We start from the raw sequence: 25,350 nt of genomic DNA, 5'->3' as shown, positions 1-25,350 counted from the left end.
ATATGTGTATTCCTGAAGGACTTTGACTTGATTGGCTCAAGGTCAACCATTGTGATTTTGAGCTTTACTTTTTGGTTTTTTTAAGAACAATGAAATTTGGTTGATCTTTGCTTCCAAAATCACTATTTTGCATCTTTTGAATCAAGATATGCATAAATGTCATAAATCAGAACACCTATTCAGGTGTCCCAAATCAAAAATTTGTTGGTTTCATGAAGTTTTGTTATGCACAACTTCTCTAGATGTTTAAGAAATACATGTAAACAATTGAACTTGAAACCCCTTGATGTATATTATCCACAAAACCCCTGGAAAGTATATACACACCTCTGCCAGCCTCTGCCTATGCAGTACCAGACAACAGGTGCTTGCACCAATACATTTTTCTACCTGTTGCTGTCCATCTCCTTGATCCATAGGTGTTTGGACTATTAATGTGTTTGAACACAAATGAAATTTACGTGGTATAATCTCAACTTAAGTTATCATCTTTGTGATGGGTCTTTGTATAATTTGCCCAATGATTTCAAAATCTTATGGTCTTCAAAGACTATTCCTGCAATCATAGAAGGGAAAGCAATAAACCAGTGTAAATGTCTACCAGTCAATGGTTTTTTGGCAGACTTATTTGATACATCAATCTGCCAAAACCCAATGCCTGGATAGTGGTCCCCAGGCCGGCAATCATTTAACAATTGGATACATTTTAACCCCGTTCAAGATCGTTGTAAAAAAAGATGCCTCCAAATTTGCCCTTTGGCTTCTCTGCATTCACTCATGTGAATGTTAAAATGTTTGACATTGTGAGATGATTTGCAATATTTCATCTGACAAATCATTAGGATACTTGATTGTAATAGTTTGGCAGTTTGATCTTGTCTCAAAAGCCCGGATTCTCGATCTCAGTCCATGTACCCCCTTACAGGCCTGGGCAGTTATGATAAAGTTCCAGGCCATTATTTTCAAAAATATTGTATTTTTGGCACCCAGGCAAATATTCCATGATGCCGCGTCAAGGTCAATCTTTGCAGAATGTTTTTGAAAACGACTATGTTGGCTACTAGAACAAAAATTTGAATGGGTATCCTCCACTGTAGATAGAAGACATGGTCAATCAGTAAACAAGAGGGGCGGAGAAAGAGAAGGAGGAAAAGCAACTGACTTTTTCATACGGAAAATGTTCATCAAAAAACTTGACGTGGTCAATAAGACGCCTAACCAGACATAAATTGCAATTCGCTGTCGAACAGGATCATCTAGTCTTGAGACAGTGAATGCTAATGTATAGGCAGCGAAGGCCGTAATACCATCTGATCATAAAGAGTGAAGATCAATAAAAGTAAGGCTTTGTCTGTGAGGGAGCGTGAAAATCTCACATAGAGCTGCAATCAATTGTGTTTCTACTCCATACTGATTGCTGTAACCCGGTGCAATGTATAATGGGGTACCACCTTGTTGACGGGTCATATACGGTGGGTTTCGAATCTGGTTCCACATCTGTCCTCCAGTCATCAACAAGATGAATGGCTGATGAATTGAGGAGAATTAAATCTGTCAGTTCTAACAAAGCTTGTGTTCGATAGGGTTTCAGGGGATCAAGTGAGCACATACAATAGTGATGACGGCCCAGATGTATCGACTACCGAAGATAAGAGAAAGAATAGGCCATGCGACTTTTGCAGTGATGAGGGTAGCAAGTACAACACAGACGGTGGCAAAGATTTTGCCATAGTCAGGTGGGCGCTTGAAGAACTCGGGAAGATGGGCGGATTGACCAGCCCATTGACTGAATTGTTCGGCTGTAAGGGCTGCTTGTCCCCCTCGGTTGAAGTCATAGCTGGCTACTTCTGCTTTAGGATCGGTGATTGCTTTGGGACCAACGTTTGGCAAGAAGTTACGGGCCTGAGGTGCTGTATTCAGTCCAAGCTATGATCCCATGAATGATAAAAACATCATGAGTACATCATCCAAAAATCACAGCATCAAAAAACTCGAAAGCCTAAACGGAAAGATGAAGCAAACCTTTTGGAATGTTCCCTTTCCTTCCTTGAAATCGAGCATCGCAAAGAAATGAGAGTCCCGGATCGCAGCAGGCTGTTTTTGCCATTGTTTAGCGATCAAATTGTACTCAACCTCGAACTTCCTAATCATCACATCAAAAGACACGTGAGCTCATCAGACAATTTTTTCAGTCAAATACCGATGGATTAGCAAACTTACTGGCACGGCACACATTGAAATTGAGAGCCAAGAGCCGTGAGGACTACAGTTACTGAGTAATTTCTTGATCCTGAAACTAGTTCATCGTAGAGTTTATCATTCAAAGGTGCTACACCTTTTCCAGCTTTGGTGAGTGAGATTAATTTTGAGATTCGATCTGGTTTGGGTGATTTTGCGGCCTGGATAGAAACAGAGAAGTAAAGTAGAGAGATGAGATGAAGAAGTAATAACATCTCCGGTGTGACTTTCTATTTGATGAAACTGAGAAGTGGAAGTCGAAGTCGAAGTGGTTCAATCGATCTCAAGACGACTTCCACTTCCACGAGTCAACGGATCGGATATCTCGCGGATACCTATCAAAACACATCACTTTAGTCATTGATAGCAACGGTTGCTTGTAGATAACCCATAACCATCATCTTCACCCTCTCAACAAGGAGAGCATGCACAGATATTAACGAATCCGATAGGATCCTCAAGTAAGTCGCATTCACAGACACATAGATGTAAATATAAAGTATTAATTTTCAATTCGTGTAGGTCCGTCTGACCACAACCTCCAATCTCTACAATTTATGCCACCGTGAATGACTCGAGCTAACCCAAAAGTTCGGCCGCTCTCAACCCATAGGATTGTTTTGCACTTGATGGGAAAAGTCAATGGGCGAAGCTCGAGTGGTGATCCATATCCTTATATATGTCACCGCTTTCAAGTTGAGGTGAGGGGACGATGGCGAGCGTATCATAATTCAAACTGCAATGATCTCATTGAAATGACGTCAATCAAGTTTTCGGCAGATTAGGACCCCTCGATCCAGCTCGCAACATCATCTGGAGCTCTTAATTCCTATCGTGACTTCTCAAACATGCATGACGATAAGTAAATTTTTATTTTTATTGTGGACTTTTTGTCCTTGTGACATATTATCCTTTCATGTACATCATGCCTCTAATTCGGTATGAATGAAGAGAATTTACGTCGCCTTTTGCGTTCCAGTGCTTCTCCTTCCGTGAAGCAAACCTCCTTGGAAATCTCAAAATTCAACTTCATAACTGAGGAAAAAACTTGGTGCTGTATAACTTTATTGGGGCTGATTGTTATAGGGACGCAGAAAGTCAATCTTTCTGACTCATTGCCTCTTTGGGGGGTACTTGCACCGCCTACACTTGGCGGACACCGCTCATAAGTTTATAATAATCGTTCACATATCTAATGTTTCTATGAGACTTTCACTATTGAAACACGACAAGGAAATCTTATCAATCGAACGAAAAAAAATCTCAATCATGTCGATGCTAGCCTTATGACCTGAGGTTATGTGCGAGTCGCGAGCTTGTTGCCTTGCTTATGAACCTTGTCAAAATCATAAATTTCTGATTTGTGCCTCAGATGATGCTCATCATGTATGTACATATCAAGTTGGACTTGAGGGTATTTGTTTTTGTTCAGAACAGCTTCCAAACAGCTACAGTTTATCAAGCTTGCATTTCGTCTTTCCATATTCACAGGATGGTTTCACTGCTGAATATTCTTGTGCCACCGCGTGAAGATATGCGGTTCGTGACTATATACCTGAAACGATCGTAAATTGACATTGCCTCTTGATCAGGCCACCCGCTTGTTTCAATCGATCAAATCACTCTCGAAGATAGATGAGGTAGAGAAATCAACGTACCCTTCGGGAGATCGGGAGACGTATTTTCATGGCGGTACACAAAAACAAACTCGTGTATGATGTAACGCTTTCTCATCTGGCCAAGCCTCGAGATAGAAGAAGAGCAAGCCAATCAGCTCAGCTCTCCTCCTTGCGGGTCTTGTACACTGCATCATCTTATGTGTTCAATTCATATATCTACTCCCACCTACAGGGAGTCGCAATTTAAATTTCGATCTAAAGTGTGCCAAGATAAAGGAGGTTGAGATAAGTGCGATGAGGCAAACTTAACAAAAGTCCCTCGCTGGCCAGTAGAGCCAAAAAACGAGGGACTTTTGTTCAGTTTGGCGATGAGGCTTCAGGTGACCTTCCCCCAGGGCTGCGAGAGGTCTTCACCGCAGCTTGGCCTCAGCGAAGAGCACCGCAATATTTTGAAACGCACAAATGAGCATCGCAAAAACACCACAGAGTAATCATATGGGGAATTTTGTGTCGGGTTGAACTCGATGAAAGACTATTGCGCAGTTTCACTTTTGTTACGCGGCTGCGAGTGTGCACCGCCGACGCCTAGATAATATGTTCATTGGAGGGTGATTTTGCTAATTCGTATCTCTTGCTCTGAATTGTAGCATGGTCCAAGGCTTGAGTAAATACAGGCTGATAGGTGAACAATCATTCTCAAGAGCTGATAGAGAAATGTCAGATCAAAGCTTGTGTTTAGAAGATCTGTGTCACTGAGATATATGTTTGATTCTGAAGCACGTTTAAGGGAAGAACAGCTTGGATGTAATCATATCAAAGTCACATTTGCAAAATGCTGATAAGAGGCCACTTTCGCATTCAGGGAACCACATTTCATATTCCAACTCATTCATTTGTTCATTTTACTATTTCAATTTCCAGTTATCATAGGATATTTGACGCACAGGCTTTACAACACAAGACAACACGTCATTTCAAACAAGATCAGCACAGAAAAACAACCACACTTGATCTTCGTGTTAATTTATACCGTTTTCGTCTTCATACGCTCGTGGTATTTATCTATATTCGCTTTCAGTGATCAACCTTGCATACTTACACTCGCTAGTCATTATCAAAGGCCCACATTGTTCAATATTTCACAGAACATAGCCTTCTTGTTTTTTAAATTACCTCTGGTACTCTACCGCATCATTTGACATTTTGTCGCATATCTATATCGATACCTATATATATACGTCAACCACCTCTTTGCTCCTCAAGCTCTTAGTATAATTCTGAGGTCGCGTATTAGATTGACTTCACAAATCTAATCAATTACTCTTTAACCCGACCGCCCAATACACTGACGGTTCGTCTTTACTTCAAAACCTGGACTGTGCTCCCTCGTTTTTTCCCCTCAGAACTGCGTTCGATCTTGTTATCTTTTACGATTTTCAACCTCGTTCTTACCTTTAGAAATTCCAGTAGTGTCACTTGATTTTATCCTTATAGACCTCATAAATATTCTTATCTACTGGAAATTCCATTAGAGCTTTTTTATGACCATGGAGCATTGGTATTCTTCGGTTTCTCAAGATTTAAAAGTCCCTATTAGCTCTTTGTCTGACCCTCCAACGGCTCATCAAGAATCTTTGTCTGCGGAGCACGCCGAATATACTTTGTCTAACATGTCTCCTCCATCTTCACGTTGTTCGAGATCTCCTCCTCCTCATACTATGACTCAACACCCTAAGTTAGAATGTTACACTCATGACACCGACCTATATGGCTATTTCCCCGAAGAAGCGCGTCACATTCCTAGCGCTCAGTCGACATCCGAACAGCTTCAATATCATCAATGGGAATTAACTCGACTCATCAGCTCGTCACAACCGAGTTCAGCTTATATCACCGAATATGCTCCATCCCCACATCAGTCGGTTCCACACAATACCTATGCAGTCGCTCCTTACGACGGTGCTCACCCTGATAGTGATAGCATTTCAGGGTACGCGTCATCATCTTCGCCTCCATCTACAAGCGCCCAAATCAACAATCATTCCAAGCAGCCTTATCACCCTTCGTTCAGTAAGAATTACATGGTGATCCATCAAGTTTTTAAACCTATGTGTGGCGAATTCAAACCTTGCGGAAATCCTCACGAAATTGCTAGTCATCATCAAGCTAGGGGGATGCCGAAACCCCATTGTTCTTCTTTTCTACCGATGGGTCAAGCTGAACTAGGAGGACCTGTACGTGCGCGTGCCGGAGCAAAAAAGTCAACCAAGGAGAATGTAAAGCGTTTCCCATGTAAGTAGAGCTAATGTTCGAATAACATATCTTATGATGAACCAGACGCTGATATCCAACCTTATCCTTACAGGTCCAGACTGTGGTAGAATGTTCGCAAGGGCATTCAACATGGAAACTCATCGAAAGACTCATATCGGATACCGACCTCGTAAGTTGAAGTTCAGATTCCTATCGCAATCCAATTTTCTATCAACTAACATCTCTTGGGATCCGCTTCTGCCTTTTTGAAAAAAGATCAATGCCCTCAGTGCCATAAGAACTTTTCCAGAAGACACGATCTTCACAGGCATCTTGTCGCTGTTCATAATGATCATACTAAGATTCCGCTGAACCCTAGCAAACCTGTTAGCTCTAGCTCTTTCAACATGACATCAGTTTGATTTGTCTTGGACGTCTTGGTCATTAGCGAGATCAATCATCCGCACCTAGGCTCAATGGTGTCCAGATTTTGCACAAGCTATACTCTATCCTTGCTTTACATATTTATTTGCTTGAATTTATCGGAACACTTATTAAACTGCATACAAGAATAAAAAAGAAGAACTTCAGGGGCGAAGAAAAGAAAAAAACATGCTCTACTAGTTTTTGGAAATGATTCTTTAGAAAGATCTAGGATCCATTTCATTTACTTTCATTTCTAACTCTCTGTAGCCATTCTCATAGTTCACAAATCCCCGTTTTTTGTATCTCGTCTCATTCTCTATCTTTTTTTCGGGTCATTTCAGGTTATTTATTATGGGAGTTGCAGGTCTTCCTTATATCTATTCTTCATTTTGTCGAATCATATCTCATTTACCATAGTCTGCTTGTAAGCAAATATCCCATTGTATTCTTGTAGACTACCTCTTCTCAATGGATTCCTGTTTCCTTCGTTTGCATCACGTTCTGTCTATCGTTAAGTTTGAAGTGTATTACATCTTTGTTGTGAATTCTTCAATTTAGAAACATCTTTGGGTAATTTTGGCTTTGATATCTTATTTCTATTTACTATTCCAGTGCCCTAAAATATGAGATTCTCTGTGGATCGAATGCCTTCTTAGTGTTGTCTGTATTCTCATCACGTATACGGTATATGAGATCAGAGGAAATTTATTGGTATTTCAGTGATGCATTTTTGAATGAAGGCTTGCATATTTCTTTCAGGCATAAGTTTTGAAACAAATGGAAACACTCGGAGTTACTAGCTGATGAGAAGGCTTCTGTTGAACCGGTTAGAGTTCTAAGCTGTCTTGAGATTTCGTTTTTGTTGCTTTCAAGAAATCTCGAGATTTTTTTGGCTACCTCCATGTTGTGAAGTTTGGACCCATATTAAGTTGATAAACCAATCGGTGCAATCTCGAAAGAATGAAATTTCTTTTGAAAAAATGGTTACGAATCTGAGTCCAGGTGTACCTTGAGCCCTTCCAATTTGATTGGAACAAAGCATTCAACTTTCGAAACCAGAAAGGTTTAGACGCCATTGAGAATAGTCCATGTCCATGACAGATTCAAAACCAACCAAAGTTCAAACTCTAGCTCTTGTACCCGGAACCTCCAAAATAGATACTTCAGATAAGTTGAAGCAACGCTTGAGAGATGATGCCTCATGATCCCAACCTTAAGCGGGGTGCAGGGAACACCATGTAAGTGGTAATCCTACAGAGGAGGCTACTTTCAGACAACACGATCAAGTATGGGTATGATGTCCATCACAAGCATCTACAGTCACAGTTTTGATCCATCCAGGGCTTCGTCACCCAAATCCTAAGCAAAAGGAGCGGTAATTGATAAAGTTGAATGGTCTGGACACATACTTTCGAAAAGATTTGTTGGCGGGTACCTCTGATGGGTTGCAACTTGCGGGTCGAGTTTGCTTCGGATCTCTGACCACAACTGCACCCTCAACTGAAATTCTCAAGCTGACAAAGATAGCTTCAATCGTTGGGCACTGTCGATTTGGACCCCAGTAACAAGTCTGACAAGTTCGTCTACGGTCATACGCGATGGCCGTCAAGTTTCCTGATAACTCAAGCACTTCTTCTGAACCTCAACCTAATACCAAGCGGATCAAACTGAGTCAAACCACAGATGCGACTGCTTTTGGTTCATCCGACCTACTTACTTCGGTTGCTCCACGCTTGAAACAAGAATACGAAGAAAGTGTACCATACCATCATGCTGTACTACAAGACATCTTCAATGATCAAATTCTTCGTAATGCGCGAAAAGAGATTAAAGAGAATTTATGTTTCACACCCAAGGAGACTGATATATACAAAGTAAGGCTAATTGATTCATAACCAAAACATTGAAGAAAAAACATTTATGTCGTTTTTTGTTTGATCCTTTTCAGATCTTTCAAACAGGTGCAGCATCATTTTTCGTGCGCACCATCTTCGCTTACGGCTAGCCCTGAAACAGAAGGTCTGAAGAAACAAAACTGATATCGTGACTTGCTCACTACAGGAGATCTAGCTAACTTGGATGGATTATCGGGTGAAGAGACTAATCAACTTCAACATGTCAAGTTGATTCGAGATAGTCTCTACTCTGAGGAGTTCAGAAACTTGTTACAATCTGTCACTTCATGCGGTCCATTATCCGGAAAACAGACTGATATGTCTATCAATGACTATCGCCAAGGCTGTCGTGAGTTTGATTGAGCTTGAGACTAAAGGATAGAACATGCGCCTACATTTCAAATTAACACCAATGCTATTCTGCCTTGTCCAGATTTGCTCAATCACGATGATGTGATCAGTACCCGCCGAGTTTCATTTATCCTCTACCTAACCGATCCTGATAATCCATGGGAAATGAACGATGGCGGATCCTTAGAGCTCTATCCAGTTGATCCAAAGACCAGTCAACCTTTACATACTCCATCTAAAAAGATCTTACCACGTTGGAATCAATTTGTTTTCTTTGTGGTACAACCTGGACAAAGTTTTCATTCAGTTGAAGAAGTTTACACGCCTAAGAAGAATCGACTGAGTATTTCAGGTTGGTTTCATTTTCCTAATGAAGGTGAGAAGGGATATGAAGAAAGTTTGAAAACGAAAGAGGAGGAAGATAAGAAATCCGAAAGCTTAGGGGCTAGTCTTCAACAACTTGTAAGTCACCATCGCTTTCTTTTCTGAGTCCGCGAGATAGCTCAAGTGGTAGATGTTGCTAGCTTGATTGGATGCTTATTTACCTGGTCTTTTGTTTTCATCTCCATAGACAGGCAATCAAGATCAAGACTTTACATTCCTTAACGAGCCGATTGTTGCCACTGAGAGCGCCTTCCTCACCGACGATGAATTTTCCTTCTTGTCAAAATATATCGACCCTAGCTACTTGAAAGCATCTGAGCTCGGCAAAATACGCAATAAATTTGTCGCAGAATCGACCATCAACTTGATCGAATTCTTAGACTATGGATTCTCGTGCGATCTTAAAAGTTCAATCCTTCTCAATGAAGCTCGTGATTTGGTCACACTTTCGAATTCAAAAGCGTCAGACCTTAATCCACCAGAGTTTAGTGGTCCACGATCCGAAATGGGTACACAGGTGAAAGGATGGGTAGTAGCCGGTCCACCACACAAACATCGTTATCTCAAGCCTGATCCCAATACATTAGCACTCAATCCTAGTACTCAAAAGCTAAACAAGTTGAAGGAATTGTTGGAATCTTCTAGTTTTCTCAAATGGCTAAGTATCATCAGTGCTTCTGAAATCTTGGCCCATAATGTTGCGCCACGTAGGTTTAGACCCGGTTTAGATTATACTTTAGCCACTGCCAACAGTTCACCAATCTTGGAACTTCACCTTTCACTTACTCCTTCACACGGATGGGAAGATGAAGAATTAGGAGGATGGGAATGTTATATGGCATCAACTGAAGAAGACGAATCAGATCCTGCTATTTATAATGCTCCAAAGATGGAGGGATCAGATGATGGTGATACGAACTTGTTAACCATTTATCCCACTTGGAATTCCTTCCACCTCGTTTTGAGAGATTCAGATATTCTTACTTTTACAAAGTATGTTAGTTATAAGTCTCCGCAGAGTAAATGGGATATCAAGGCTACTTATCAAGTGCAGGATGATGATGAAGAGGAGAACGAGGATTGATATGGTGTCCACTATGACTGTCTTTAATAAACTACTTTCTTGTCAAGCTTCTTCGTAGTCTTGGAGAGGTATGAAAAATGTAACCTGTTCACGACCTAGACTCACTTTTTACCTGGTCCTTATTGTACACGTCCCCACGCCTAGGATTTGTAATCATCGGGTTCGCGACAGGCCCCGGCCCCGCCGCTGCAGAACTTGAATGATTACGTAAACCACTTGGAGGGGACTGTACGTAATTTGCAAAGGAAGCGGTGGTTGCCTATCACACAAATCGCTGATCAGGATGAGATAGAAAAACATTCACTGCAACCCAGAATCCTGACTCGCACAGTTCTGACTACTGAAGCCTTTCAGGCTGTATGAAAAATTCCTTCATGTTTCAGTCTCAATGAGCAACACGGCAATAATATCCGTAAAATTTGAAAGTTGTTGCATATAACCACGTGTTGCGTAGCTATTTTCGTCCTGGCTATTACATTTGCTAGAAATGTTGTCACCCCTGGCACATTTTCATCACACGAATTTCGCCGCAGCTGCTGCGCGCAGCAGCGGCTGGTGACGCGGCCTGCTCAATCTGCTGGCTGTCATCCAGCTATTCCAAACCCAGCTTCATCCACCAACCCCTCACGATTCAACACCATCACGATCATCATCAACCATTCATTCCTTCTCGATAACAAACCTCAACACCATCTTAATCAGGAAATAGTATCCAGCAACATCCACAAATCACACGCTTACTTGGCCCTTTTTTGCAACGTTCACGACGTAATTTTCCTCAAATCCTGATTTGTCACTTTCATCTTTTAATCGTTCGATTTGAAAACCTCAATTAGGCACAATGTCTTATCACACTCAATTGACCCTTTGATTGACACCTGAGTGATTCCTTTAAACAAGACATGTCCAAATCAATACCCCCCTTCTGAGAGTTTAACACTTCCAAATGTGATAGATAGAGGATGAGTTATTTTGTAGTACGTAGACAGAATAGAATCTCAATTTAGTAAGAAATGAACGAGAAAAAATAAAGTATGAGATCAAAGAATGGATGTGGTCCTCTATGATAAAATCACTGAAAATGGTCAACAGGAATTGATGACTGGGGTCCAAACTTGTTGCCTTCCTTTTCCTCACAAGATCATTTTGATCGTCATTCTCCTTGAAAGAACAATCGACCAAGGCTCATAAGCAGTAATCGATTAGTGTTCAATTATCCTCACATGAGCTCTGAAGGACACTCCATTGGACACATGTATCATGAGATCTTGTCTTGATTTTCATCAAATACACACTTTTTCTCCAACAACGGAAATGCTCATATTGATTGATAAATGAATAGTAGTCTAGAAAGCGTCAAACCGAAATGAATCTTTTTGAAGTGAAAAGGTCATGAAGAATGAAAAAAAATGAATTTGGAAGCATTAGTGCTGATGCACACAAAATTCAAGCTGCTGGAATATCGATTCTGAATGTGTTTTGAGAGCAGGTAAGATTGGTGTTGGTTATTGAGAAGGAATGAATGATTGATGATGTTTGTGATGGTGTTGAATCGCGAGGGGTTGGTGGATGAAGCTGGGTTTGGAATAGCTGGATGACAGCCAGCAGATTGAGCAGGCCGCGTCATCAGCCGCTGCTGCGCGTAGCAGCTGCGGCGAAATTCGTGTGATGAAAATGTGCCAGGGGTGACAACATTTCTAGCAAATGTAATATCCATTGGCGTCTTGCGCTGAACAACAAAATAAACACGAGTTACTTTCGAACTTATCACTGCCCAGATGTGGTAAAACAATGTCAAGTATTCATTGTACAAAGATCGAGAACACCTGGGGACAACACGTTTAAAGCTTCAGAATGTGAATACCGATAGCCTAGCCTCAAAGTACATCAGTATCAATTATCTTGATTGCGCAGCCATCGAATTCTCGGCATGAATGAGAGAAAGTGAGATTGATTGATAACTGATTTGCCATAATTTCACCGTAAACGGATGTTACAACATAGATGGAATGAAACAAAACTGAATGTTAATACAAATTAGGCCTAACGTATAGGCTCTACTGCAGCCTTGTCTTCTTCCTTGCTTGCAACAGCCTCAACGGATTCGAGCCTAATGGACCGTGTTGTTAGTTTTCAGTCAGGATACAACTAGCAAAGCGGAGGTTTAGGCTTACGGCGTGGCTTGTTCCTATATGACCCAGTGTGAAATGATTGATAATGATCAAAAACAATTAGATAAGTTCATCGCGTGACTAGAACACAGACAGACTGACCGTGACATCTTCCGGGTTGGCACAGGCTCCGGTAGTAGCTGAACCGTCATGGATGAGATTGCAGCGATAAATAACTGCGAGAGCGAAGTATTATCAAGTAACGTCACACTCACAACAATCATTGGCTTCAGTAGCCGATAAGGTCCCAGCACCTGCTGTCTTCTCAGCTCCAACAGTCTCGGCCACGCAATTCGAAGGCGAGACTTTATCATCTTGTTTGGGTGTTTCAGATGGTAAAGTTTGTTGGGCAGGGTCGGCCTTGTCCTTTTCAGCGCTTTTACCGTCGGTAGGCGCTTGCGAATCCAGAGTAGGGATATCCTTTTCGGTTGTTTTCAGTGGTCCATCTAACACTTCACCATCGGTTGTATCATCTCCGTCCACTTTTCTTCGCTTGCGACGTTCAGATTCGGGAGTAAGTGGCTGATCTTGAGCAGTAGCAGTCGATTCCTCGACCTCCGCCGTCGCAGCTCGAGCACGTTTCTCTTCTTTCAAATTAGCCTTCAGCTCTTCCACGTCTCTGATGATGGTTGGCGCGGTGACTGGAGTGGTTTCAGTCAGGACAGTGGAGCCGTTTTTGGGTAGGTTCTCGGTTGAAGACTGGTAGCAGCTGGGTTAGTGATGGAGATATGTTAGATTCATATTCGAGAGGAAGGACATCATACCATATTGAGAAGAACAGTAAGAATGGCAGAGCTTGAGCGGTTGAGAATAGAGCAAAAGTCAAGGCGGACAGAACTATGTATTCAGATGCAATGGACGCGACTGCGAAGTTTGGGTAAGAGACTAGCAAGAAATTTTGGCGCGACGCGATTCAAAAGAGGAGGAGAAAGCGAGGGAATGAGGAGGGGGAACAGGTCTTCAAGATTGTGGCCCTCAAGTGTGCTCCTTATATCATGCTCGCGAGCCCACGCGTTCAACATCGGTCGAGTTTATTTAAGCGCGATATGCAGTCGAATACACATAGAGCAGTACAAAAGGGGGACCTTCCCTACAATTTTCCCTCATCAGTCATCCCTTTCCGCCTCGCTTCGCGCGTGTGAATTTACTGTATGATGGAATATCTACCCCCGCATTCATAAATATGCTCTGGTAGGAAACAGCGGAGAATTGACATAGTCTGTTTTGTAGTCAAGAGGATGTTATGTAGCAGCATATAGCAGGTGTGAGAATAAGAACTGCGTGCCAATTTCTCCACACCATATACTCCCGAAATTTTCATCTAGACTAGAGTGGGCATGCCTCAGCTTAAGAAAGTCCCACACTTTTGCTTGCGACCCGAGCCCCAGCAAGGGACTTACGTCAAACTTGCACACAGACAAAGGTCAGCAACAAGAGTTTGGCTGGGGAGGTCCTTGCAAGCTTTCTCTACCTTTTGTTCACCAAGAAATACTGCCAGACCCACAATGAACCTTGTGTATGGTAGTCTTGCGCACAATGTACACTATTTTTTCACCAGGAAGTTACATCCTTCTTTCCTAAAAAGCTCCCCAAAGATTGGCACTCAACAGCAGATATCACATGTAACTTTTCTCTTGGGCCCTAGATAAATTGTTGAGACCCAATCTTTGAGGGACTGTTTTGCAAGAATAATTCAACTTCCTCAGGAAAAAAGTGCAGATTGTGCACAAGATCACCACACACAATGTTCATTATGGTTCCTGCAGAATTCCTTGGTAAATTATAGGTACAGAAGACTTGCAAGGACATCAGGACATCCCCACCCAAATTCCTGTTCCTGACCTTTGTCTGCAGGCAAGTTTGGTGTAAGCCCCTTGGTGGGGCTTGGTTTGCAAGCAACAGCATGCAGTTTCATTCTTAGTTCTACAACATTTTTTAAACCATGATTGTAGGTTCTTTGGGTGGATAACTCCTGATTTGTTTGCCCTGATCTTCATTCACACACTCAATGACTGCCTTACTGATATCAGTTGTTGCTGTAGGACAACAATCCGCATAATGCAACAACAAAAGAAACCTAGAGAAACCATGAATAAACACTATGCCAAATCATCAATTTACCACTGAGTTAAAAAATCAAGAATGTAGAAAAATTTGAAAAATAATGGTTCAATCCATGTGTGTTGTCCCCTCATTCTGCATATTTTTGCATATTTTTGCCTTTAGTTTTGAAGATCTCCTAAATCAAAATGCTCACAGGAGATATCAGGGCAGAAACTCAAATCTGGTCCAAAACTAGCACCATGTGGGCAAAAACCTATTGAAGTCTGGTTTTATCACATACACTAGTTACCATCCCAATAATCCTACTCAAGCCATGTCCTCTAAATTTTTTGTTCTTGTGTTCTTTTGTTCCACAATGATTATACCTGTTGTAACCATTCCCAATGTGGTAAATGACAGTCACAAAACTTATGTGTGTGTCAAACCTATGGCTAGAGAGTCCTTCACTATACAGAGACTTGTTGTTTGCATGTTAATTATTTTCCTCACTCAAACAACTTCTTTCTGTATTTGTGCCACCTTCCAACAGGTGCCTTACTCTCTCCAGTCACTCATACATGATTCATAGCCAGCACGCTTACCTACATCACTACTTTGGAATTATTTCCAGACACCTTCTGTTTCTGATTTTATCAAAACCTTTGATTGCCCAAAAATATGAGAATTCTTGTTGAATTGTTCAAATACTTGCAATTTATGAAAGCCACATAATGGGTCTACAAAGTTCATTAAGGTGCTGAAGCCATTGAATTTGTAGGAATTCTTTCTATGCTTATATCAAGGGTGCAACTATACTATACTATACTATACTTGACTATACTGGGTATAGTATATTTCAACTATACTATACACTATACTGGGTATAGTATATTTCAACTATACTATACCAAGTATAGTTCAAGTATAGTATAGTTGGAATATACTATACCCAGTATAGTATATTTCAACTATACTTCACTATACTTCACTATACTTCACTATACTTCACTATACTTCAGATACTTGACTATACTTTAGATACTTTGCTATACTGTATATACTACCTTATTTTGTCAATCATTTTTTCATTTTTTCATTATTTGTTGTATCATTGCATTGACTAGACAGTAGTTTATTGGATGGTTGTCTTTTACCGTGAATGATTCAAATTATTCAAAGAACCAACCAAGTCACTGCTGGTGCAATTCACTGGTTCATTTTTGGCTTTGTCAAGAAATTGCTCAAAAGATCAAACATACGTGTATGATGTATTGGTGAATACTTGACTATTTATAGTGTATCATTGGTTTCTTTACTCATTTAGTTGAATTCTTTGTCTAGTAGTTTGTAGTTTACAACTTATGATTACACAATTTAAACACAGAACCACCACATAATTTACTTATGATTTCTTGCAGCTTCCTCCTCCGCTAAACACAGAGACATTGTTTCTCCAGCAAGCTCGAACTCTTCAGTTAATCTGACCATTTGAGCTGTCCAAAGACAGGTACTCACTGAGCGCTCAATGGTTCTGGGCAGAAGCCCACCTCAATTGCGGTCACAGATGTCAGCTGCAGTTGAAAAACTTTGTTCAACAGGGCAGGAAGTAGCACTTGTAGCAAGATAATTGCGTGCCAAACTTGCGAGTACCGGATATCTAGACTTATTCATCTTATCATGAGGATAATCAGATAAGCACATTAGACCAGGATTAAATCAATAAGGAACCGAACTTACATTCCACCATATCAGAGCCTTCTTGGGATCAAGATCAACCTCCTTATCTGGGGCATCATCTGCTCGAAGCCATTGAGCAAGCTCGTCCGCAATTGGTTGTCTACCATCTTTGCACCTCAGATTGAAAATTTCATCATCAGAATCCTCGCTATGTTCTTGTTGATCAAGCAATGTTTGCTCTTGAGGATTCTGAAGTGAAAGTGAAAGTTCTCTGCAAGAAAAATGGGTTTTGAGTAGCTGAGTTGCCATCTTGAACTTGGATGAATTTGAGCCGAATGCAGTCGAAAAGAAATGGGTTCGCCAACTTGGGTGTAAGATAGTCGCCATAACAATTGTTTCACACTCAAGTGCTTCATTAAAGTACTTCTCAACACTAGTCAGCATGGCAAGGTACATTGGATATAATGTGTCAGTGTGGTTGCTCTTTGAAATCTTCTTCTTAAGGTTCTTCTGAAGCTGATAATACTTTTGAAGTACCATGCATCCAGTTGGTCCATCACCTTCCATATCTTTAGTTAGGTCAGCATAAACCTAAAGGAAATATATCAGTATGGGTACAGATTGATTGAAAATTTGTAAAACTACTCACTTTGAGCTCAACATTAAGGGCTCGAACAAGCTTCCAATCATCTTGACTGAAAGTGATTTTCTTGAAGATACCACGCTGATGGTTCAAGATAGGGTCATGAATAAAGCTTTTGTGACCCCCGTTAGCGGTGGTATTGGTACACTGACTGTCCTGAGGGCGAGGTGCCTCTGATTGATCTTGCTTTAAAATTTCGTCAATCACCTACAACAAAAGTGGTCTATAATCAACCAAGGTGGGATATATTCAAAAGGAACAAAATAAGCTTACATCACGAGCCTCCCATGCACGCTGATGACTCTCCCACTTGATATTCCAACAAATACCGTAAGCAGCCAGTAGATCACGGACAGTCAATTTCATTGCTTTGGCAATTGATCGGAAGTATAGACGATTAGCTGCAGATCCTGTTATCTTGCGAAGTACAAAATCGAGCTAAGATCAAAGAGTGCGTAGATAAGCTTTAGAACCTGATCAGATTTTGTGAATTCAAGAAAACTCTTACCTTCTTCAAGACACCATTCAATCTCTGTGCACGCGCTCGATCAGAAATAGTTAATTCATCTGCTTGAGCTTTTGCTTTCAGTCTAGCATCTCGTCTTGAATCTCGCCAAGCCTGAATATCAGGGATATTTGCATTGTTTTCAGAATCCTCTTCGGCATTGGCATTGGAATGAGAATCTTCTGGAGGGATCAATTCATCGTCATTCTTGGATAGACAGCCGTAATCTTCAAGCTCTAATTCAGGTTGATCGGCAATGTTGTTGAAAAAGGAAGGGTCAAGAGTTCCATTTAGCTCAAGCTCATCATGCTCAAGTTCAAGTTCAGTCGGATCTGGGTCAAGTTCAGTCAGATCTGCTGGAATTACAGGTGGGTTAGACTTGGCAGCTATGATTTCGTCCTCTGATTCCTCTGGAATGGTCTGTAAGTGATTGTCGAGTGGAAATTGTCCTCGGGCAAGATCTTGAACGCTTTTTCCAGTCCGACCTTGAATGCCAAGAGCTGCAAGGCCATTATTGACAACAAGTGCAATTTTGTGCGCGAAGCACCGGACATGCATAGTGTTGGGATTCCAGGAATAATTCTTGTTTTCGCTCTCAGCAATTGATTCCAGAGATTTCTGCATTGCAGCTGCCATTGTATTGTTGTTAGACCCAGAATCAGTGGTCTGAGAAAGCATGTAGAAACAGTAACACATATATAATCAGATTTGGTAAAGGATTTAAAAAGACCTGGGGAAGAGAATTAATGTGGAAGACTTATCTGTGAATATAGGCCATTCTTCTGCAAAAAGTTAACCATTGGAGCAGAGAGCCATTCCCCTTTGTGATACCACGATATGAGCTTGAGACCAAGATGATGGGAGATATAAGTAAAATCCTCGCCAATGTATGAGACCAAATACCCCAGGAATGCGTATTGATTCCCTTTTGTGGTCCAGGCATCATGTTGCAGGTTAAACATGCTCGTGTTGTTCTGGTATGTGAAAGGGAGGAATGTTTGAGATTTTTGGCTGGAAAGCAGAAAACACGGTAAACATACCTTTAATTGCCCAATAACTTTCTCACTGAGCACCAAGTATAGCCGATGGGCTTGAAGGGCTGCCCATTGTCGACCATAGAGATGAGCACTTGGATTTGAGTATCGGAACGAGGCTCGAAGTTCAGGATCTTCTATCCTTGACCAAGGTAATGCTCTTTGAAGCATCCAAAGTAGCACCATTTGATTCAATACTTGATTGTTGAATTTTGATCGACATTTTATCGCAGCTAAAGATGCTTCTGATATTGGTAAAAATCCACTATTGGTAGCATTCTTGATTTCACGAAGTTCGGCCACAGTGGAAGGAAGAGATAGGCCAGAATCTATTGCCTCCTCGCGTTTATTACATGATGAATTACCCAACTTTGAACTCTGCTTTGATCCATCACGATGGGCCAGAAGATTCGAGTTTGATGAGACTGCACCCCGCACATCCTGATTGCACCATTTACAATGGTATAAAGTTGGTTCTGCATCTGGAGGCTATTTATTTCAGAGGTTGAGGTGATCAGCACGAGTTAGTAAGGCAAAGTTTGTATAGAAGATATGGCTCACATCCTCCTTTGGACGGATAGGCCCCTCAAAATAGTCCAAGATTGGTTCAGTCGCAAGTACTGTTGATTTTGACCTTCGTGGAGCATGTGATCGACAGTTTTCTGCTCCAGAATCTTGGGCCAAGTTGATCACTGTTTCATCAAGCTATTATTGAACTGTTCAGTATGAGTAACAAATTATAGTTGCGATAAAAGAGCCTACCTCAAGAGCTGTAGTTTGCGCAGGAGCTTGTCCAACAGTCTTCTTCTTACTTTGACCATTTTTCTTCGCTGCAGATTTTGCTGTCTTCTTTGGAGTTGATCTTGACTTTTTTGTCCTCTTTGTAGAAGGTTCAGCCGCAGAGGAGCAGTCTGACTGGGCAACTGATGACGCTCTCTTGCTTCGACGAAGTGGCACAGGTGGTGGATTGTTCTCCAAACCCATATCTGTCTCTGGCAGATCTGACGCTTCGGTAGTCTCGCTGACATCTCTGGTACGGTTCGGCTGCCTCGATGGCCTCTGTGAAGTTCGGAGAGGGATCCCTGTGCGAGAAGTGGCAGATGGTCCCGATTGAGATTGTGATTGGTGTTGCTGTGACATGGGGAGGTGTCTGATAAGATCGAATATTGTTATTGATTCGAGTTGATCAATGCTGACAAATGATCATTGACAACACCAGTTTGTATGATCAAAATGTCACAAAGGTTTCGCTCTTGCACCAGTCAAGAAGCTGAAAACCTTTGCTTGCAGATAAGAGGAAGTTGGGCCGGATCAAAGCTTGAGTGTGTCAGGTGAGGAGCTGGTTGTTTAACTTGAATTAATCGAGCTGCAAATTGGATTGAGGAATTGACATCAATACAGAACATAAGTGAAATGATTGGAATTGAATGTTATTTCATAATAATAAGAGATCTTACAATATTTGAATGCTTAAACAGACTGCCAATCGATGTAGATTGAGGGTGTTTAGGTTGTTGTTTTATAAGTTTAAGTTTTTTAGTATCAACAGCCACTTTTTGTTGTTTAAGTACCTTGAAGTGCGACTTGAGTGGATGGAGTTGTGGGATCTTGTTAAGGTTGAATAAGTGAGATGTGACGATAGACTTGTTGTTGCTGATGTTGTTGATAGTCAAGCTGGATTGATCGGTTGTGAGTGAGATATGAATCAGGTGTTGTTGACCAGCGACCTGATAAGTTAGATTCTTCCAATATCGGGAGTATAGGCAATACTTCCAAAGTATAGATTTAAAATCTGTTACTATACTGGCTACACATGTAGTATAGTACAAAGGACCGATACTATACTCATAGCCAGTATAGTACCGCAACCTGTTACTATACCCATCTATACCGATACGGGTATAGTATAGTTGCACCCTTGCTTATATAGGGTTCCTGCTAGGTACAGCTCTTAATATATCTCACCCATTCTTTGAGGCACGCAACTGCTTTATGTATTGTAAAGAAACAATGTGGCATTCAGAATGTCAAGACACTACATGTTTTGGAGCAAAATTGATGTTTTTATTGGTCTTGCAAGGTCACTGTCTCAATACATGCCAGTTCTGGAACAAAAAATGGGTTTCTGACTTTATATACAATGTGGTTGATGTTTCCTTTTTCTAAACTCAGCGGTAAATTTGAGATTTGGTATAGTGAAAGTATCTGGTATATGGACCCCTAATCACAGGGGCCAAAATAGATACTCACATACATGTGAGCGTTGTAGACTTTTTGGAATTCTCCAAAAAAGATTCATTTTCTTTCAGATTGATTCAATTCACAATCTTGTTTGTGTTCAGGTGATCATCCTGTGGTTCTCATATTTTACTTGACATTTATTGAGAAGGCTCATTTCCATCTTGGATGAGCAATAACTGATTCCCGATGAGTACTCAGGATCAGCTCATGAGGCACTGAATACTCAGCAATTTGTTCAAAATGAAGATGAGCACATGAACTATACCTTCCTGAGGCTTCATTTTTCAGTGAAGAAGCCTGCCCAGGGGCGTCCCATTTGAGCTGCTCAGCAAATACTCAGTAGCATCCCCTGACTGGATCACTGATGGGCCGGACTTTTCTCAGACTTCCTTGCTAAGGAATGAAGCCTGATAAAAGTGTCATCCCATCTGCTCATTGCTCAGCTAATCCTCAGTGATATCCCCGGATAAAGTTTTTCACACTGAGGGGCTGAGATCAACTGAGCAGCCCCTCAGCCAATACTCAGTGACATCCTTTGGATCCTTCTGATCCGGCCAGGAATGCCCCTGAGGACTAGCTGAGCAGGCCCTCATCCAATGAGCAGTGAAATCCTCCGGATCCTCCTGATCTCAGGGATGCCCCTGAGGAATAACTGAGCAGCCCCTCATCCAATGAGCAGTGAAATCCTCCGGATCCTCCTGATCTCAGGGATGCCCCTGAGGAATAACTGAGCAGCCCCTCATCCAATGAGCAGTGAAATCCTCCGGATCCTCCTGATCTCAGGGATGCCCCTGAGGAATAACTGAGCAGCTCAGTTGAACAAGCAGACAGGCCTCAGGCTTCATTCCGGAGCCATCAAGCTTGAGGCAAGCTTGGCGCTCTGTGATCCATCTGGGGGATACTTCAGAGACTTAGCTAAGGGAATACTCAGTTCAGCTCAGCCCCTAAGCTACACATTGGTGGCATCCCTTGGAGCTTACTAAACCAGGGAATGCCGCTCAGGATCAGCTGAGCAGATGGATCAGCCCTTCCTCAGACTTCTTTGCTCAGGAATAAATGCTGAGGAAGGCTTAGTTTGTCTGCTCAGTTCCTGATGATCACGTAATCAGCTGACAAACAGAAAGAAAAGGAAAACAAATGGGAAACAAATGGGAAACAAATGGGAAACAAATGGGAAACAAATGGGAAACAAATTGGAAACAAATGGGAAACAAATGGGAACAAAACAGGAAAATTTCAACGCTCACATAGTTGTGAGCATCAATTTTTGCCCCTGTGAATCCTGCAAAGTAATGTCTTAAACTTTAAACACACCTATTGGAGAATATTTTCACATAGTACTGGGCTTCCCTTGAGTCCCTTCTCTGTTTAATGGTGGCTGCTCCCATTTATAGTACCACCTATATGGCCCACTTGAAATCATGTTATTCCATTTCAGTAAACCAAGAGTGAAAGTTATTCATGGAAGGAAAAGCAAGTTATTGAAGGCAGTTAAAAGGCAAAACTTCATGAAGTTGCTTGTTGATGTCTGAACAAGTGAAATAGGCAACAGAAAATTTTGTTGACCAATTGGTTTCAATCATTGGTATGTTATGGTCCTGTCTCACTGTGTCACATTGATGGAATTAAGGGAAAGGTACCAAGCAATCAGGTTTTTGGATTGATTGTCAGATGAGGACTCTAGTACAATGTGACATAATACAAGTTATATCTAGAAGCTCAATTGTGACATGTGATTCCTCTTTCAAATGTGTTCCATGTAATTCATAGCATGGTAGCCCTTAAGCATATTTGAGTCATTTATGATCTTGGTTCAATAAAGGTCAACTGCTTGTACAGCAAGCTTTTGATCAGTTGTCTCATTCAATGGATAAAGCACATTGATATTCCATCACATATCCAGGTGATTTTGTATCTAGTTTACCTTCAAACTATCCTCATAATAATGATTAAACTGCAGATGGATATTGTGTTTGCACTTTGCCCCACCCTTTCTTTATCCCAAATTTATAAAGTATTTGGGACCCAGCCATTACTTTTCCCAAGGGCCTTCTTCAAAAACATATCTCCCTAGCAATGGACCAAAGTGCATGTAGGTCCACACCTTGTGATAGTAGTTTTTATTTAGAGAAAGCATCACATATCTAACTCCACATTTGATGCGGATACAAGAATTTTGGTTCCATCAGTGGTGCTCCTTTAGCAGTAAAGCAGCTTGACACACCCAATCTCTTCATTCTACAACCAAGTTACTACTGTTATCCATTAAGTCCCAATATCCATTGCTTAAGTTTCAGTAAGCCAAAGTGTTGGTCACCATTGCTTTTGCCCTTATTACACAAGATGAACAAGACCCAACAATGCCCATGCAATATACCTAAAACCTTTCTCTGGCAAACTTGAGATGATATTGAAACCAGTTCATCAGTTGTTTTTGTCCCCATTATCTTTTAACTAATTTCAATATAGACATCCTATTGACAATTGGCCCAAATGTCAAAGGACTGTGTACCAACACCAGTAAAGCCATCTATTATCCCTTTTGTGCATATGTTCCAAAAGTTGGCCTTCCCTGCACTACCATAGTGAATTTTAAAAATGTTTCACAATCTCCATCAAGAACTTCAGCTACTTGTTAACAAACTGAACAAAAGTGACTGTGTACAAACAATAGGAAATTTTAATAACAAAAATGGACAACATGATTTGTAAATCTCATCTGCTCTATTTGATTTTCTGAACTTGCAAGTGTTGTTCTTTTGTTTTTAAAGTGTTGTTGAAGATAATTATGTTTTCTATATTTAAAATCCAATTACTCATAGTTTGAGGAGATTATCCTCACCACAGGTAATGTTTACTATGGTTGAAGGATGATGTCTAAACAACAATCTTCTTTGCTTGTATCTGCAAAGCAACCAAGCAATTGCTGTCAGTGGATTGTTATACTATTCAACATTATGTTAAGACTGTGATTATTGAGCGCACATCACAAGACAAGACCAGAGTTAAAAAATCTACAGGTTAGAGACTAAAAACTTCATAAACATCTATAGGTCCTGAGACATTAGGGTGGTTCAAGAAGGGCTTTTGCAGCCCTTTTTTATAATTTACATTTTGTTTGGGCTCCATAAATTTTAAGTAAAATTTTAAGGTTGTGAACCACCTTTAGAGGTGGTTCACGGTTTTGTGATCTCATAATTGGCCTTAAAATTTTTAAATCCTGTCCCTGAATTTTCAAAAGACAGGGACAATTGAGCCAAAAAAAAATTACTTCCATTCTTTGTCTTTTTTGTTCCTGGATTCTAACAATTTTTGGTCAGGAAAGGACCTTTTTTTCTTGTTTTTTTTTCCAAGGTCTTCCTCTTTCATTAACAAAAAGTCTGCACAAAAACACAAGAAGACGTGAATGAAAACAAGGCTGAAAAAAAACGGTTGGGACATTGTTCCTGAATTTACAAAGCTGTAAAACTTAAGTTTAGAGCATTTGTCACTTTGCAATCAAGCTTTTTAAGGATTGAGCAACCCTAAAAAGACTGATTGCAACTCAGCGACCACGTGGCTAACGGTTCTCTTCTTGAGCGGCCCTATTGAGGGTTCTAGCTTCAATATTTTAATCTTGCTCTTAGAGGAGGAAGCCCACTTATAGTAATCATTGTATGAGGTCACAATGAAAGTACTCCAGAAAGGCACAAATCACTAGACAAGAATTTTAAGGCAGTAGGAGAAGAAAACAAATGAACATATAATAAATGAAGAATGATGATTGAATTGAATTAGTGACTGACAGAAAGGGCCTCTTGATAGCCTTCTTATAGTCTTTGAGTTGTCAGGCAAATGTGTAGATAAGGCATGATTTTGGCTTCATAATTGTCACTGCAAAGATAATGTATTTCTCTGAGGTGAAAAATGATTACATTTAATGTACAAGATGATTAAAAATGCATTCAGTCTGCATTGATTCTGCATTGATTCTGCATAAATTCTGCATTATTAATCATTTTGTGCATTGTATCTAATCATTTTTCACCTTGGAGAAATACATTATCTTCGCAGTGTGTGTCACAAGAGCCTACAATCAATGATGATAGAATCATGAGCATTTGAAAGCATTAGGGCCTTCCAGGTTTGGACTGATCAACAACAACAAGTCAATCAATGCAGAAAAGTAATATTGAAGAACAAATGAATCCGGAAGGAACAGAAGGGAGCAAAACAGGGGAGACCACCAAGGTGGCTTCAGAGCTTGGAATGCACCTAAGGTTTTGGCAGGGTGTCTATCAATAGTTGGGTAAGATACTCTAGTCAATATGCTTACCAATAATTCCTGACAAGAAATCCTCTTGGTTACGTAGAATTTAAGTTATTCACTGATAGCTGGAATAAGAGTGAATAGTAATAATGTAAGATCCTACCAGAGATCATTAAATCATTATCATATCTGCTAAACCTCATAATAGTTCAGCACACATCTTCCTAATAGTAGGAGATTGTTTATTGTTTTCTCATGTTGTAGACTTCACTATCAGATTGTGTTTTTAGACATTTTCAGAAAAAATCTGAATGATATTTTGCATTTGAAAAATCTGGCACATCAAACCGGAAAATAAAATGTATAACAAAAGGAGGAAATAATATCTGGAAGCAAGCTTGAATTGGAGATTGGAACAGCATTGTGGATTCAAGAAAGCTTAAAAGCACAGCAAAAGATGCAATTACCAAAGTTTGAGGGCCAAGTTGAAAAGTGTGTAGGACCTGATATGATGTGCTATCCCAAGGCATGTTTGAT

At 40.7% G+C, this 25,350-nt stretch overlaps 4 protein-coding genes across 4 annotated transcripts; 2 read left to right on the top strand and 2 right to left on the bottom strand.

The window, feature by feature from the left end:
* Positions 1-1,024: 1,024 nt before the first annotated feature.
* On the bottom strand, positions 1,025-2,475 carry MELLADRAFT_42023 (uncharacterized protein; the record flags this gene model as incomplete). Its single annotated transcript, XM_007405454.1, has 6 exons — positions 1,025-1,091; positions 1,163-1,310; positions 1,377-1,527; positions 1,612-1,926; positions 2,023-2,143; positions 2,221-2,475. The coding sequence occupies 6 exons, from the start codon at positions 2,451-2,453 to the stop codon at positions 1,061-1,063; spliced, it is 999 nt and encodes a 332-aa protein (XP_007405516.1).
* A 3,620-nt stretch (positions 2,476-6,095) lies between these two features.
* MELLADRAFT_74108 (uncharacterized protein) lies at positions 6,096-7,258 on the top strand (the record flags this gene model as incomplete). Its single annotated transcript, XM_007405769.1, has 3 exons — positions 6,096-6,149; positions 6,223-6,300; positions 6,387-7,258. 2 exons carry the CDS (start codon positions 6,240-6,242, stop codon positions 6,530-6,532), a joined length of 207 nt encoding a protein of 68 aa, XP_007405831.1.
* An 876-nt stretch (positions 7,259-8,134) lies between these two features.
* On the top strand, positions 8,135-10,353 carry MELLADRAFT_46921 (uncharacterized protein; the record flags this gene model as incomplete). The annotated part of the gene is made up of 6 exons (XM_007405770.1): positions 8,135-8,410; positions 8,485-8,497; positions 8,598-8,780; positions 8,865-9,248; positions 9,373-9,654; positions 9,691-10,353. The coding sequence occupies 6 exons, from the start codon at positions 8,135-8,137 to the stop codon at positions 10,248-10,250; spliced, it is 1,698 nt and encodes a 565-aa protein (XP_007405832.1).
* A 1,940-nt stretch (positions 10,354-12,293) lies between these two features.
* MELLADRAFT_92283 (uncharacterized protein) lies at positions 12,294-13,188 on the bottom strand (the record flags this gene model as incomplete). The annotated part of the gene is made up of 5 exons (XM_007405453.1): positions 12,294-12,360; positions 12,425-12,438; positions 12,524-12,561; positions 12,637-13,120; positions 13,186-13,188. 5 exons carry the CDS (start codon positions 13,186-13,188, stop codon positions 12,294-12,296), a joined length of 606 nt encoding a protein of 201 aa, XP_007405515.1.
* Positions 13,189-25,350: the final 12,162 nt, after the last annotated feature.

Source organism: Melampsora larici-populina, assembly GCF_000204055.1.
Source record: "Melampsora larici-populina 98AG31 unplaced genomic scaffold MELLAscaffold_4, whole genome shotgun sequence".
Lineage (NCBI taxonomy): Eukaryota > Fungi > Basidiomycota > Pucciniomycetes > Pucciniales > Melampsoraceae > Melampsora > Melampsora laricis-populina.
Note: the sequence above shows the minus strand (reverse complement) of the source record. Positions and strands in the feature narration are given on the sequence as shown.